This window comes from Eriocheir sinensis, chromosome 29 (assembly GCF_024679095.1).
Source record: "Eriocheir sinensis breed Jianghai 21 chromosome 29, ASM2467909v1, whole genome shotgun sequence".
In the NCBI taxonomy this organism is placed as follows: domain Eukaryota; kingdom Metazoa; phylum Arthropoda; class Malacostraca; order Decapoda; family Varunidae; genus Eriocheir; species Eriocheir sinensis.
The window spans coordinates 8,811,291-8,827,923 of record NC_066537.1 but is presented as its reverse complement, the minus strand read 5'-3'; the positions used below and the strand labels follow the sequence as shown (position 1 = coordinate 8,827,923).

The 16,633-nt window shown below is 44.3% G+C and overlaps 1 protein-coding gene across 3 annotated transcripts in view; it reads left to right on the top strand.

Moving 5' to 3' along the window:
- The window catches only part of LOC127004985 (protein FAM9A-like), an 86,222-nt gene that overhangs the window by 59,390 nt on the left and 10,199 nt on the right, over positions 1 to 16,633 (top strand). For all 3 annotated transcript variants that reach the window (XM_050873389.1, XM_050873392.1, XM_050873390.1), the window contains one exon: positions 10,423 to 10,917. In XM_050873389.1, the coding sequence (XP_050729346.1) occupies positions 10,803 to 10,917 (115 nt within the window). In that variant the 5' untranslated portion in view covers positions 10,423 to 10,802. The remainder of the gene's footprint in view (positions 1 to 10,422; positions 10,918 to 16,633) is intronic.

Below are 16,633 nucleotides of genomic sequence, written 5' to 3'. Positions count from 1 at the left end.
CTGGTCTGACGTCAGCACTCACTAATCAAAGGCCGATCACGCAGGTAGACTTTGGGGGGGAGGGGAGGGGGGGGGCTGGAGGTTGTACGTGTGTGTGTATGTTTGCTTGTGTTGGGTGTGGGGGGGGGGGGTGTAGGGAGGCAGGGAGGGAGGGGAGTGTTGTGTTGTTGTTGTTGTCTTTTTTTTTCTAGTTCTTGTTTTTCTATTTTTATTTGTTATTGATTTTCTTGTACTTGTTGTTGTTGTTGTTGTTGTAGTAGTAGGAGGAGGAGGAAGAGGAGGAGGAGGAGAAGAAGAAGAAGAAGAAGGAGGAGGAGTTGTTGTTATAACTATTTATATCATTTCTTCTCGTCTTGTTCTTCTTCTTCTTCTTCGTTTTATTGTTCTTGTTCTAGTTTTTGGTGTTGTTCTTCTTCTTCTTCTTCATTTTATTGGTCTTGTTCTTCTAGTTTTCTTCTTCTTCTTCTTCTTCTTCTTCTTCTACTTGTTCTTCTAGTTTTTCTTCTTCTTCTTCTTCTTCTTCTTCTTCTACTTGTTCTTCTAGTTTTTCTTCTTCTTCTTCTTCTTCTTCTTCTTCTTCTTGATATTGGTAATGATGGTGGTGATTCTTTATATACATTTTCTCTTCCTCATTCTTTCATCATCACCACCACCATCATCATCATCATCATCATCTTGTTTTTCTTTTTCTTCCTCGTCATCTTTTTTTTAACGGTATCATCATCATCATCATCATCATCATCATTTTGTTTTTCTTTTCCTTCCTCGTCTACTTTTTTCTAACGGTATCATCATCATCTTGTTTTTCTTTTTCTTACTCGTCATCTTTTTTTCTAACGGTATCATCATCATCATCATCATCTTGTTTTTCTTTTTCTTACTCGTCATCTTTTTTTCTAACGGTATCATCATCATCATCATCATCTTGTTTTTCTTTTTCTTACTCGTCATCTTTTTTTCTAACGGTATCATCATCATCATCATCATCATTTTGTTTTTCTTTTCCTTCCTCGTCTACTTTTTTCTAACGGTATCATCATCATCATCATCATCTTGTTTTTCTTTTTCTTACTCGTCATCTTTTTTCTAACGGTATCATCATCATCATCTTGTTTTTCTTTTTCTTACTCGTCATCTTTTTTCTAACGGCATCATCATCATCATCATCATCATCATCATCACCTTCACCAGCATCCCAATAATTATTTTTTCCTCATTATTTCCATCTTTATTTATCTCTCTTATTTTTTCCCCTCATTTGTTTTTCGTGGGAGATATTTTAATTGGCTCTTTCCTCCCCCTCCAGGCAGGTGACCTTGCTGCGAAACGGTACACACACACACACACACACACACACACACACACACACACACACACACACACACACACACACACACACACACACACATGACCTCGCACACATTACGCACACACACATACCCACACGCAAACACAGACACACATACATACACACATACATACATTCTCACACACACACACACACACACACACACACACACACACACACACACATGACCTCACACATCCGTTCTTCTATTACGTACACACACATGCCCACACGCAAACACACATACACATACATACATTTATACACACATACACACATACAGACAGACAGATAGACAGATAGACATACGATTGTTATTCGTTACACACACACACACACACACACACACACACACACACACACACACACACACGTAATCACTGTTCAGCGTCCCGGAAGAGCGAAATTACTGATTGAGAGAGAGAGAGAGAGAGAGAGAGAATTGACTATTAAAGCTTTTCAGTTCGTGTGGAAACTTCCAATTGAGAGAGAGAGAGAGAGAGAGAATGACAAAATAACTGATACGCTCCAAAAATCACAAGAAATCTCAAATATGAATACAAAAACGAGAGAGAGAGAGAGAGAGAGAGAATAGAGACAGTAACAGACAAGACAAAGGAAAGAGGAAACACACACACACACACACACACACACACAGACACACACACACACACACACACACACACACACACACACACACACACACTTGACATCCTCATTTCTCCTGCAAAGGGCGGTGACGGAGCGGTCATTACGGGAGGAGGACACATTGAGCTCTCTCTCTCTCTCTCTCTCTCTCTCTCTCTCTCTCTCGTCATTATTTTTCCTCTCCAGTAACTTATTTTTTTTCTCATTCATTGTTTTTCATTATTTTTTTCTGATTTTCTCTTCATTTTCTTCTCTTTTCTTTACTATTTTTCTCCTCCTTCTCTTCCTCTTCTTCTTCCTCGTTTACTTTTTTATTCTCTTTATTTTCTGTTTTCCTCTTCTTCCTCCTCTTCCTCCTTTTCCTCTTTCTCCTCTTCCTCTTCTTCCTCCTCCTCTTTCTCATCTTTTTGCTTTCTCATTAATTTTCTCAATTATTTTTCTTATTATTTCCTCATTTTCATTTCTTTTTTTTCCTCCTCCTCCTCCTCCTCCTCTTTCTCATCTTCCTTTCTCCTCTTTACTGCCACTTTGCTTCTCTATGACTTTCTGTCCAGCTCTTCCTCCTCCTCCTCCTCCTCCTCCTCCTCCTCCTCCTCCTCTTCTTGCCTCTCCTATTTCCGTACCTCATAAAACGAACCTCGACGTGTGTTTGTGCGTGCAAGAGAGAGAGAGAGAGAGAGAGAGAGAGAGAGAGAGGGGGGGGTTCCGTTATGCAACCGTCTGGCGCCAAATGAATGCAAAAATGTGACCAGGTGTGAGGAAGAGGAGGAGGAGGAGGAGGAAGAGAAGGGGTGAGAATGTATACTAAGAACAGTGAGAGAGAGAAACTGTTGAATAATAATGAAATCCGTGAAATAATAATGAGACAAAACTGACGGAAGAAGAAGAAGAAGAAGAAGAAGAAGAAGACGAAGGTAAAGAGAAGAAGAATGGCACAGAAAGAAGAGAGAAGATAAAGGAGAAAAGTTAGAAGAAAGGAAGCTACAAAGAGAAAAAGAAAAGGAAGAAAAAATGTCTAGAATAACATCAGAAAAGAGAAGAAGGTGAGGAAGAAAGAACAAAGAAGAATGGCAGAAATAGGAAAGAGAAAATAAAGAAGAAAAGAGAAGAGAGGAAATGAAGAAGGAAGAAGAGAGGAAAGGAGAGGAGGAAGAAAAGGAAAGGAAAATGGTGGTCAAAATATATACAATGAGATATTTAAAAGTGAAACGAAGGAAGAAGAAGAAGAGAAGAAGAGGAGGAGAAGAAGAGTTAGAAGAGGAGAAAGAGGAAATGATATGGGAAAAAAAAGAAAAGAAGAAAGGAGAGGAGGAAGAAGAGGAAAGGAAAATGAAGGTGGTCGAAGTATATACAATGAGATATTTTAAAGGGAAGAGGAAGAAGAAGAGGAGAAGGAGAAGAAGAGGAGGAGGAGGAGGAGGAAGAGGGTCCCGAACAGGTGTCTCGTGAGCTTGTTGATATCTACCTTGTTTGTGTGTTTACCTGTGTGTGTGTGTGTGTGTGTGTGTGTGTGTGTGTCACGGTCCGGTGTACACAGGCACGTAAATGAGGGAAAGAAAACGACCGTAATCTGGGAGAAAACGTGATTATATAGAAAACGGGAACAGCAGCATTAGGGAAAGTGGGAAGAAAACAACAACAAAAACAACAACAAAAAACAAAAAACTCCTCCTCCTCCTCCTTCTCCTCCTTCTTTTTCTTCTTCTTCTTCTTCTTCTCCTCCTCCTCCTCCTACTACTACTACTACTACTACTACTACTACTACTACTACTACTACTACTACTACTACTACTACTACTACTACTATTACTATTAAAAGGAAGAGAAAGAAAAGGGAGAGAGAGAGAGAGAGAGAGAGAGAAATTCACTCTAGCAAATTGAAAACATTATCACCGCCATCACCCGTCTCTCTCTCTCTCTCTCTCTCTCTCTCTCTCTCTCTCTCTCTCTCTCTCTCCTTGACATGTCCTCTTCCTCTTCCTCCTCCTCTTCCTCCTCCTTCTCCTCCTCCTCCTCCTCCTCCTCTCGTAATTATTTTTCCTATTTCTTCCCAGCGTCTTTGTTGTTGTTGTTGTTGTTGTTGTCGTTGTTGTTGTTGTTGTTGTAGAAAGCGGAGGAGAGGAGGGAGAGAAAAAGGGGGGTTGGGGGAGAGAAGGGAGGAAGAAGGGAACTCTAAGGCCGGAGGGAGATAGATTTCATTAAACTGGAGAGGAAAGAAACATGGAAACATGGACTAGCAGGCAGCAGAAAGCCTGTTGGCTCATTACTAGGCTGCCTGCGTTCAGTGATTTAATCAATCCGTTTGCCACAGAAGTGGCTTGCAGGGAAGGATTAAAGCACTTGTGTACCTACTCTTGGGAACGTTCAGTTCACTCCTGTTGCAGCAAAGTGGCGATCAATGCGTTTCTTGAAGGAGTTGATGGTCTCTGCGCTAACCACTTCTGCAGGAAGGCTGTTCCAGTGGCGAACAACTCTATTCGAGAAGTAACTCCTGCCGATGTCGGTATTGCATCGCTTTGCTTGAATTGTTTTTCCGTTGTTTCTTGTTCTCAGGTTAGTTTGTAGCGTGAAGAGTTTGGAGTGATCAACGTTGCTGAGCTTGTTCAGGTACTTAAAGACTTGTATCATGTCTCCCCGCAGTCGTCTCTTTTCCAACGTGAAGAGGTTGAGTCGCTCGAGTCGTTCTTCATAGGGTTTCGTCCTCAGTGATGGTATCATCTTCGTGGCGCGGCGCTGTACTCTCTCAAGTAATTCAATGTCTTTCCTGTAATTAGGAGACCAGAATTGCACGGCGTATTCCAGGTGGGGCCTTACCAGCGAATTATACAAGGATAACATAACTCCCGGCGTCTTGTATTCGAAGTTCCTCGATATGAACCCAAGCATTGTATTGGCTTTCTTACAGGCGGACTTGCAGTGTTTTGTTTGTTTCAAGTCACTGCTGATGGTGACCCCGAGGTCTCTTTCCTCTTGCACTACCTGTAGTGGTTCGCCACCCATGTGGTATATGTGGTTGCTGTTTCTGGATCCGATATGCATTACTTTACATTTGGTAGTGTTGAAGGACATCTGCCATTTTTCTGACCACCGAGTGATCTGGTCCAGGTCTCTCTGGATAATTTCGCAGTCTGCCGTCGTGAGGGCCTTCCCACCCACCTTTGTGTCGTCGGCAAATTTTGAAAGATTGGATTTTAATCCTAGTTCTAGGTCGTTGATATATATGATGAAAAGTATGGGTCCCAGCACTGACCCCTGTGGCACTCCACTTGTGACCGGGAGCCACTCGGAGGCCTGTCCGTTGAGTACAACTCGTTGTTTTCTTTCAGTGAGCCAGTCTTTGATCCACGCTGTCAGATCGTCGCCTAATCCCGCCGACTTAAGTTTCTTGAGGAGTCTTTCATGTGGCACTTTGTCAAAGGCTTTCTGAAAGTCTAGATATATAACATCACTGGGGATATGATTATCCCAGTTTTCATAGATACCTTGGAAGAAGTCCAATAAATTGGTTAAGCATGAGCGCTTGTTCCTGAAACCGTGCTGAGCATCGGAAATGATGTTGTTGTCTTCAAGGAACCTAACGAGTTTGTCTCTGATGATCTTCTCGAGGATTTTTCCGGCCACTGAGGTCAAGCTGATTGGTCTGTAGTTTAGGCCACACTTTTGTCTCCCTTTTGTAGATCGGTGTTACGTTCGCTTGTTTCCAGTCTTTCAGGACTTTGTTTTGTTGTAGTGACAGATTGTAGATGGCGGTGAGTGGCTTGAGGATTTGCTGCTTGAGTTCCTTGAGCAGCCTGGGTGACAAGTCGTCGGGTCCGGTAGACTTGTTTGTCTCGAGTTTGTCTAGGTACTTTTTCACATCCCGTTCGTCGATTGTACCAATTTCTAGGGGAGTGATTCCCATCGGTGGGGAAGGGCTCTCGGGGACGGACTGGGTATTCTCGACCGTGAACACAGACGCGAAGTTCCTGTTTAGGATTTCGACCATTTGTCTACTGTCCTGTGTTAGTACGTCACTTTCATCTTTTAGGGGACCGATATTGCTTTTTGTCTTCTTTTTGGTTCTTATATACGTGAAGAACTTTTTCGGGTTGGACTTGGCTTCGCGTGCAATTTGCTTTTCATAGTCACGTTTACTCTGGCGAATGAGTGTTTGGAGGAAGAAGAGGAGGAGGAGGGGGAGGATAGATGAACAGAAAGAAGAGTTAAGAGAAGAAGGAAAGGTGAGAGAGAGAGAGAGAGAGAGAGACGTTGAGGAGGAGGAGGAGGAGGATTAGATGGACAAGAAGAAAAGTTAAGAGAAGAAGGAAAGGTGAGAGGGAGAGAGAGAGAGAGAGAGAGAGAGAGAGACGATGAAGATGAAGATGAGGAGGAGGAAGATGAGAAAAGAAATGATTAAAGGAAGAAGGGAATCGGTGTCAGAAGAGGAGGAGGAAGAAGAAGAGGAAGAGGAGGTAATGTCTGGGGGTCAAGGAAGATGTTTGTAAGAGGTCAAATGTCAGCTGCTGTGTACGTGCGCGCATGTGTGTGTGTGTGTGTGTGTGTGTGTGTGTGTGTGTGTGTGTGTGTGTGTGTGTGTGTGTGTGTGTTTAATTGACTCAGATGATTGAAAGGGACAAAAAAAACGAGGGAAAGTCAATTAGATTAAGGAGGATATGCCAATCTCTCCTCCTCCTCTTCCTCCTCTTCCTCCTCTTCCTCCTCCTCCTCCTCCTCTTCCATTAGTAAAACATGCATTGGAGTTTTTGTTTGTTTGTTTATTTATTTTTTTATTCTCTCTTCATAAGTTGTTTCCTTCCTTCTCCTCCTTCTTTTCCTTCCCTCCTTCCTTCCTTCCTTCCTTTATTAAGTTCTTTCTCCTTCCCTCCTTCCTTTCCTTTTCTCTTTTTTTCCTTTATTAATTGAATCATCATATTTTTTCCTCTTCTCCCTCTCTTCTTCTCTTCTTTATTCCTCCTTCCTTTCATTTATTCTTCGTTTCTTCCTTTTTTTATTCATTCATTTAATTCCTCCTTTTTTAGTTTTTTTTTTCCTTATTTTTTTTCTTCCTTCTTCTTCTTCTTCTTCTTCTTCTTCTTCTTCTTCTTCCTCCACTTTTTCTTTTTCTTCTTTTTCTTCTACTTTTTCTTCTTTTTCTTCTACTTTTTCTTCTTTGTTTTCTTCTTCTTCTTTTTATCATTGTTGTTGTTGTTGTTGTTGTTGTTGTTGTTGTTGTTGCGTAAGTTAAGTGCAGGAGGAAGACGAGAGGAAATGGAGGAGGAGGAAGAGCAGGAGGAGGAGGAGGAGGAGGAGGAGGGGGATCGACATCTCACTTCCTTCCATTCCAAATCCCTTTAACACCAAATCTTATCACATCTCTCTCTCTCTCTCTCTCTCTCTCTCTCTCTCTCTCTCTCTCTCTCTCGCTCTCTCTCTCTCATTGACCTGTCGACCTTAACGAAGAAGAAATAAAGAGAAAAAAATAATGTTATCACTTTGCATTATTTACTTTTATTTATTTTATTTTTATTCTCATACCAGATGGTCGAGGAGGAGGAGGAGGAGGAGGAGGAGGAGGAGGGAAGATGGGAAACGGAAGAATGAGAGTGAAAGGAAATGGAAGGAGAGGACATAGAAGATAGGAAGAAGACATGAGGAAGAGGAGGAGGAAGAAGAGGAGAAGATGAAATAAGGAAGGAAGGATGCTGGGAGTGAGGGAAGGGAAAGGAGGAAGAAGAGAAAGAAGAGGGAAGAAGGAATGAGGAAGAGAAAGAAAGGGAGGAGATAAATATAAGGAGGGAAAGAGAATGGGAAAGAGTGAAGAGGGGAAGGAGGAAGAAGAGGGAAGAAGCAAAGAATGAATAAGAAAGAGAGAGAAGGAAGAGGAAGAGAAGGAAGAAAAGTAAACATTGAGATAAAAAAAAAGAAAGAGGGTGTAGAGAGGTGGAAGGGAAGGGGAAATAAGAGGAAAGGGGGAGAGGAACGAGAGGAAGGGGAAGGGAATGGGGAGGAATGTTTGGGGGGTTGGGAAGGGAGGGGAGGGGAGGTAATGAACGGGGAGAGGGGGTGGGGAGGAATAGTCAGTCATTTGTCATTCTCAGTGAAAGTAACATTCCTCCCCCTCTCCCCCTTCCTCCTCTTCCCCTTACCTCTCTAGCCTCCCCCTCCCTTCCCTCCCATTCACCTCCCCTCCCGTTTCTTCTCCTCCCTTCCCCTTCCTCCCCTTCCCCTTCCTCCTCTTCCCCTTACCTCTCTAGCCTCCCCCTCCCTTCCCTCCCATTCACCTCCCCTCCCGTTCCTTCTCCTCCCTTCCCCTTCTCCCTCTCCCTCCCCTCTCTAGCCTCCCTCTTCTTTCCCTGCCATTCACCTCCCCTCCCCTTCCCTCCGCTTCCTCCCCTTCTCTCCCCTTCCTCTTCCTCCTCTCTCCCCTTTCCACCTGTTGTTTGTGTTGCTGCAATCTCTACTACTACTACTACTACTACTACTACTACTACTACTACTACTACAACTGTCTTTCCTTCTCTACTACTTCTGTTACTACTACTACTACTACTTCAATTTATACTTTGATTGTAGTAGTAGTAGTAGTAGTAGTAGTAGTAGTAGTAGTAGTAGTAGTAGTAGTAGGCAAGGCAAACAGGTGTGCATCATAATAATTAGCCGCGTTCTTACCTGACTTCCTTATTACAGGTAGAGAGAGAGAGAGAGAGAGGATTGCAATAACCCAGAGTAATATATCACCCCCCTTCTCCCCTCCTCCCCCTTCTCCCCTCTCCCCACTTGAGGTCGAGAGGAGGAGGAGGAGGAGGAGGAAGAAGAGGAGGAGGAGGGGGGGAGGGAGTGCCACCGGAAATAAGGGATTCAAAGGTTCACTTCAAGATACCTCCTCCTCCTCCTCTTCCTCCTCCTCCTCCTTCTCCTCCTCCTCCCCTCATGACCTCTTACCTCATCCATCTCACCTCCTCCTCCTTCTCCTCCTCCTCCTCCTCCTTCTCCTCCTTACGCAAACCCTCCCATTCCTCCCTCCCTTCTTTCCCTCCTCCTCCTCCTCCTCCTCCCCCTCCTCCTCCTCCCATTACCTCGTGACCTCCATGACCTCTCTTCCCCTCCTCCTCCTCCTCCTCTATTTAGTGCATGTCATCCCCTCCTCCTCCTCCTCCTCCTATTCCTCCTTTTCTTCCTCCTCCTCCTCTTCTTCCTTACATATTTCAGCATCATCATCATCTCCTCCTCCTCCTCCTCCTCCTCCTCCTCCTCCTCCTCCTCCTCTAGAGACCCAATCACAGAGAGGGAAATGGAGGTTTAACGCAAGTCTTCCTCCTTCTCCTCCTCCTCTTCCCCTCCTCCTCCTCCTCCTCCTCCTCTTTCCTGTTCTATTTTCTTCTGTTTATCCTCCTCCTTATCTTCTTGCAATTGTTCGCGTTTTAATTTTCTTCCTTTTCCTCCTTCTTCTTCTAACTTCTTCTTCTTCTTCTTGTTCCTGTCATCATCACCACTTTAAGTTTTCGACACTTTCGTCATCATTATCACCGTCATTTAAACCTCCAATCGCTTCCTCTCCTCCTCCTCCTCCTCCTCCTCCACCTCCTCGTTTTATCATTTTCAGTTTCGTCATGGCCATTATTCTGTACATTCCATCTCTCTCTCTCTCTCTCTCTCTCTCTCTCTCTCTCTCTCTCTATCTCTCTCTCTCTCTCTGTAGTTTCGTTATTAATCAGTTTTCAATATTTCGGTGTTGAGAGAGAGAGAGAGAGAGAGAGAAAGGATGTGACAGTGTGTGTGTGTGTGTGTGTGTGTGTGTGTGTGTGTGTTGTGTGTGTGTGTGTGTGTGTAATCGTATCGCGTTGCTCCAGTTCTAGGAAGAGTGATATTCTTTTCTTCCTCGGCGTTTGAATGAAAAGGTCACCACTGCTATTATTGCTACTATTATTATTATTATTATTATTATTATTATTATTATTATTATCATTATTATTATTATTATTATTATTATTATTATTATTATTATTATTATTATTATTATTTGGTAGTGGTAGTAGTAGTAGTATCATCATTATCATCATCATCATCGTTATTATCAACAGCAGCAACAACTAAACAACAACAACAATAACATCTAACATTTACAGGTCTACAATATCACCACCACCACCACCACCACCATCACCACCACCACTACCACCACCACCACCACCACTACTACCACCACCACCACCACCACCATCACCACTACCACCACCACTACTACCACCACTACCACCACCACCACCACTGCTACCATCACCACTACCACCACCACCACCACCAACAACAACAACAACAACAACACTATCACCACATCCACCATCACCACCACTACTACCACCACCACTACCATCACCACCACCACCACCACAAGTCATGTCACCACCACTCACCACCTTCTCTCTCTCTCTCTCTCTCTCCCACAGGTCCCGGATGGTGACCCGCCCCGTCGTGGGGGTCAGGGGCCCCCTCGACACCCCTGGCGTCCCGGGTCACCCCCTGGGGCACCCGTAGAGCCTGCGGGGGGCCACGGGGCCGCCGCCGCCGCCAGCAACACTACAGCATCGTCACCGCCGCCATGACATCACCAGCGGATGTTGGTGTAGACGGCTGACATCACCGTCACCACCGCCGCTGCCGCCGCCGCCGCCGCCAGTTTGCCGCCGCCGCCGTGCCCCGAGGATGGCCCTGCGGCGGCGCCTGTGGTAGTGCTGCGTGGCCGTGCTGGGGGGCGAGCAGCGGGGGGCAGCAGGGGGGGCGGGGGAGCCGGTAGAGGTGCCGCGCCACCGCCGCCGCCGACGCCACGATGCCCAACATGAACCTGAAGAAGCTGTGGCGCAAGAAGACGGTCACGCTGACGGAGTACGACCCGACCTACAAGGTGGTCTACCTGGGCAACGTGCTCACCGGCTGGGCTAAAGGTGAGGGAGGGGCATGGGTGCAGTGGTAAGGAGGGGGGCGAGGGATAGTGGAGGGAGGGGGTTGTTACGAGGGGATAGTGGAGGGGGTTGCGAGGGATAGTGGAGGAGGGATTGCGAGGGATAGCGGAGGGAAGGGGGTTGCGAGGGATAGTGGAGGGAGGGGGTTGCGAGGGGATATGTGGAGGAGGGGGTTGCGAGGGGATAGTGGAGGGAAGGGGGGATTGCGAGGGATAGTGGAGGGAAGGGGGGTTGCGAGGGATAGTGGAGGGAGTATTGAGGGATAGCGGAGGAAGGGGGGGAGGGGGATAGTGGAGGGGAGGGATAGTGGAGGGAGGGTTGCGAGGGATGGTGGAGGAGAGATTGCTTTTCCTCTTCCTTTCTTTCTTGGCTTTTTTTCTTCTATTTTTCTTTCATTTTCCTCCATTTTTCTTATTACTTTCTCATTTCATTTTCACTTTTTGCTCAATTTCATATATTTTTCCTTCCTTTAATTTTTCTTTACTTTTTATTCTTATTTTACTCTCATCTTTTAATTCACTTTTCTTCTATTATATATGTGTCTCTTTTATGGCCTTTCTCTTTTTCTTCTTTTTCTTCTTTTAAATCACCAGAGCGGGCAACCTCGTGATGAGCCAATAGACTTCATGTAGCCTGCCTTTCCATGCTTCCTTCTCCTCCCCCCCCTCCTCCTCCTCCTTATCATCATCATCATCATCCTCCTCCTCCTCCTCCTCTCCCCCTCCTCCTCCTCCTTATCATCATCATCATCATCCTCATCCTCCTCTCCCTCTCCTACTCCTACTCCTCCTCGTCCTACAGTGCCTCTGACTCATATCCTATCTCCTCCTCCTCCTCCTCCTCCTCCTCCTCCATAGACACCTGCTTACCTTCTTCACACCTGTTCACCTTTCTCCTCATATCAGCTCACCTGGATCTCCATTCATTAGTAGTGTCAGGGTTTATCAATTCTCTCTCTCTCTCTCTCTCTCTCTCTGCTTTATTGTTTATTTTCATTCTTGGTCCTTTTCTTTTATTTCTCTTCCGATTTTCTTTATTTTTCGCATTCTCTCTTCGTACTTGCTTTATTTTCTTTATTTTCTTTGTTCGTTTCTTTCTTTTTCTTTCTCTTTTCTGTCTTTTTCGTTTCTTTTTTCTTTTTCCTTTCTTTTTTCTTTATTTCCGTTCTTTCTTGTCTTTTTTTTCCTTTTATTTCTCTTTCACTTTCCTTTATTTTTCCTATTACTCTCTCTCTCTCTCTCTCTCTCTCTCTCTCTCTCTCTCTCTCTCTCTCTCTCTCTCTCGCGAATTGACACACCAGAGACAATAATACCTCATCTGTGTGTGTGTGTGTGTGTGTGTGTGTGTGTGATGACGGTGCACATACACACACACATACACACGCACATGAGGCTTCGTTCACTGACCCGAAGCAATGAGTCGGAGCTTCGAAACACCATTTGACTCCTCGTTCGAACAGACAGACTAATCAAGAGGAGGAGGAGGAGGAGGAGGAGGAAGGGAAGGGAATGGAAGAGGAGTATGACAGATGTGTTTTACAATAGGGAGGAGGAGGTAGGGTGAGGAGGAAAGAGGAAGAAGAGAAGGGAGGAAAATGAAGGGAAGGGAAGGAAATTTCTAAGAAGGATGAAGAAAAAAAAGGAAAAAAATACGCAAATGAAGTGAAGAAGAGAAAGAAAGTCGAAGAAAATGAAGACGCAAAGAGAGAAGGGGATAAAGATGGAACGGAAAATGAAAGAAGAGGAGGGGGAGGAGGAAGAAGAGAAGGATGGGAAATTAAGGGAAGGGAAGGGAAAGGGTAGAAGGATGATAGGGATGGGAAGGGAAGAAGATAAATGAAGGGAAGAGAAGGGAGAAGTTAAGGAAGAAGGGAAGGGAAGGGAAAGGAAGGGAAGAGAATGGGTAGGGTGAATGAGGAAGCAAGAAGATAAGGACGGGGAGGAAAAGGGAAGGGAAAGGAAGGGGTGAAGGATAATGGGGAGGAGGAGGAGGAGTAAGGTAAGGAAGGGGAGGATAAGGAAGGGAGGTTAACAAGGTGAGGAATGGGGAAGTGATGGGGAATAAAGAAGGGAGGAAATGAGGAGGGAAGGGCAGAGGTGAAGGATAATAGGGAGGAGGAGAAGATGGAGAGGAAGAAGAGGAGGTGGATGAAAGTGAGAGGAAGGGAAGAGGAAGAGGAGGAAAGGAAGATAAGTGAAGAAGTAAAGAGGAAGGGGAGGAACGGAAGATGGAAAAAGGGAGATAGAGGGAGGATAAGAAGAGAGGAAGAAGAGGAGGCAAATGAAAGGGAAAGGAAAGGAAAGGGAAAGGAAGAGAAAGAGAAAGGAGAAGTAGAGGGAGGTGAATGGAGAGAAAGGGAGGATAAGAATAGGGGAAGGAAAGGGAGAGGAAGGGAGAAGAAGAAGGGGAAGATGAAGGGGAAGGGGAGGAGAAGTAAAGTAAAGGAAGGGAAGAGAGAAAAGGGAGAAAGAAAGAGAATAAGAAGAAGGGAAGAAGGAGAATAGGAGAAAAGGGAGAAGAAGAAGGTGAAGATGAAGGGGAAGGGGAGAAGTAAAGGAAGGGAAGAAAGGGATAAAGAAGGTGAATAAGAAGAGGGGAAGAAGGGGAGAAAAGGGAGAGGAGGGAAGGGAGGAGAAGAGAAAAAAGGGAGGAAGAAGGAGAATAAGAAGGGAAGAAGGAGAATATGGGGAGAAAAGGGAGAGGAGGGAAGGGAGAAGAAGGGGGGAGGGGAGGGGGTGGAGGGGGAGCAAGGCCTCTCTATATTGTGGGTTGAGCGAAGGCCGACTGGTTGTACACACACACACACACACACACACACACACACACACACACACTTTAAATAGCTGTGGTCAACGTGGTCAGAGGAATTTTTCTGACATTTATCTTTCTTTTTTTATATTTTTTTCTTATTTCTTCACCTTGGTTTTATTTGTCTTCCTCATTTCTCTTCTTTCTTCTTTCTTCTTCTTTTCTTCTTCTTCTTTCTTCTTCTTCTTCTTTCGTCAACTATTTTCTTTTTCTTCTTTTCTCTTTCTTCTTCATTCTTTATTCCTATCTTCCATCTTCATCTATTTCCCTTTTTTCCTATTATCCTTTCTTTTTCTACTTTCTTCTTCTTTCTTTCTTTTCTTAACTTCATTTTCGTCTTCGTTTTCTTCTACTTTCTCTTCTTTCTTTCTTTTCTTAACTTCATTTTCCTCTTCGTTTTCTTCTACTTTCTCTTCTTTCTTTTCTTAACTTCATTTTCATCTTCGTTTTCTTCTACTTTCTTTCTCTTCTTCTTTCTTTTCTTAACTTCATTTTCCTCTTCGTTTTCTTCTACTTTCTTTCTCTTCTTCTTTCTTTTCGTAACTTCATTTTTGTCTTCGTTTTCTTCTACTTTCTCTTCTTTCTTTTCTTAACTTCATTTTCTTCTTCGTTTTCTTCTATTTTCTTTCTCTTCTTTCCTTTCTTCACTTCATTTTCGTCTTCATTATCTTCTACTTTCTCTTTCTTTTCTTAACTTCATTTTCCTCTTCGTTTTCTTCTACTTTCTTTCTCTTCTTCTTTCTTTTCTTAACTTCATTTTTGTCTTCATTTTCTTCTTCTTTCTTCTTTCTTTTCTTAACTTCATTTGCATTTTATTTTTCCTTTTATTTAATCATTCTCAGAAATTTCCGTCCTATCCGCGGGAAGTCTGGCGCCACCTTTGTGTGTGTGCGTGTGTGTGTGTGTGTGTGTGTGTGTGTGTGTGTGTGTGTGTGTGTGTTAAAAGTATGAAGGGCACCTGTTACCCCTCCTTAAGACAGGTTAGCCCCACCCCCCTTCACCCCTTCACCTTTGTAGTCTCCCCTTCTTCACCCCTTCCCTTCCCCTTCTTCATCATCTCTCCCTTCTTATACATCTTCGTCTCCCTCTTAATTCCATTTCTTCCTTTCATTTATTCATTCCTTTATCCTCTTCCTTTTGTTACCCTCTTCTTTCTTTCTTTTCTTCTCCTCTTCTTCTTTCCTTCCTTCCTTTCCTTCCTTCCTCTCTTCTCCTCTCTTTCATATCTTTCTTTCTCCCCTTCCCTCTGACACCCTCTTCTTCCTCCCTTTTCCTTCACTTCTCCCTTCTTCTTCGTCTTTATCATCTTCTTCTTCTTTCTTTCACTCCTTCCTTTCCTTCCTTCCTCTCTTTCACACCTTCCTCTCATCCCTTCCTCCACCTCTCTTCTTCTCTCTTTCGTCCCTTTCCTTCACTTCTCCCTTCTTCTTTTCTCCTATCTTTCTCTTTTATCCCTTATTCTCAACCTTAATTCCCTTTCTTCCCTTCACCCCTTTCTTTCACCTCTTCCTATACCTCCTCCTTCATCACCTCTCTCCCTTCTTCTCCATCTTTATCTTCTTATCTTTCCTTCCTTTTACACCTAACCTGAATCCCCCTTCCTTCTCCCCTTCCTTCACACCCCTTCCTTCATCACCTCTCCCTTCTTCTTCTTTTATCTCCTTATCTTCCAGCCCTTCTACTTAACCTAAATTACTCCTCCATTCTTTGTTCCATCCTCCTTCTCCCTTCCCTCCTCCCCTTCAATCCCCATAGGTTACTTGGCGCCACTCGTAAGACCTTCACCCCCTCCCCTTCACTCCCCTTCCCTCCCCTTCTCCCTCCCTTCTTCGTAAGGTCCATCTGTCCTCATTTTCTCTTCTTTTCCCTTCTTTTTATCAATCCGTCTCTCTCATTCTCTCTTTCTCTGCTATAGGTGAAGGGAAAGGGGATAGAAGAAGCGAAGAATGAGGGAATGGAAAGAGATGATGATGGGGGAATATTAGAAGAGGGGAGAAAGAAGGGAAGTGTGAAGATTGAGGAGTGAAAGGGAAGATGTGATAAAGAAGGAATGATAGAAAGATGAGACATAGAAGAGGAAGAGAAGAGGAGAAGAAAGAGAGCAGAGGAGTAGACAGAAGAGAGTAGAGAAGAGGAATAGAAGAAGAGGGAAATAGAAGAGGGGAGAAGGAAGAAAAGAAGAAAGGTGAGGAAAAAAGAAAAAGAAGATGAAAGAAGGAGAGGAAAAGAAGAAGGAGGAGAAGGAATAGATAGATCGAAGAAAAGGGAAGAGAAGAGGGGAGAAAGATGAAGGAAAAAAAAAAGGTAAAGATGAATGAAGGAGAAAAGGAAGAAGAAAGGGAAGGAATAGATAGAGCGAAGAAAAGGGAAAGAGAAGAAGAGGGGAGAAAGAAAGAGAGCGAGAAGAAAGATGAAGGAAAAGAAGAAGGTAAAGACGAAAGAAGGACAAAAGGAGGAAGAAGGGGAAGGAATAGATAGCTCAAAGAGTAGAGAGATAAATAAAAAGATGGGAAGGGAAGAAGGGGAAGAGGGGAAGGAAGGGGAAATAGGCAGGTGAGGGGAAGAGGATGGAAACAGGTGAACATTTAATTACAGGTGTGATTGAGAAAGAGGGGAAGGAGGGGGGAGAAGAGGGGAAGGGAGGGGAGGGAGGAGGAGGGAAGGGGAAAGGTAGAAAGGAATGAAAGGGGAGGGTAAGGAGAGAGAGAGAGAGAGAGAGAGAGAGAGAGAGAGAGAGAGAGAGAGAGAGAGAGAGAGAGAGCGCAATAACAGTACCAGTAATTCACACACACACACACACACACACACGGCTGTTACATATACCTGTGTGTGTGTGTGTGTGTGTGTGTCCGTTAATCCCAGGTGGGGTGGCTAGTTTTTCCAGTGTGTG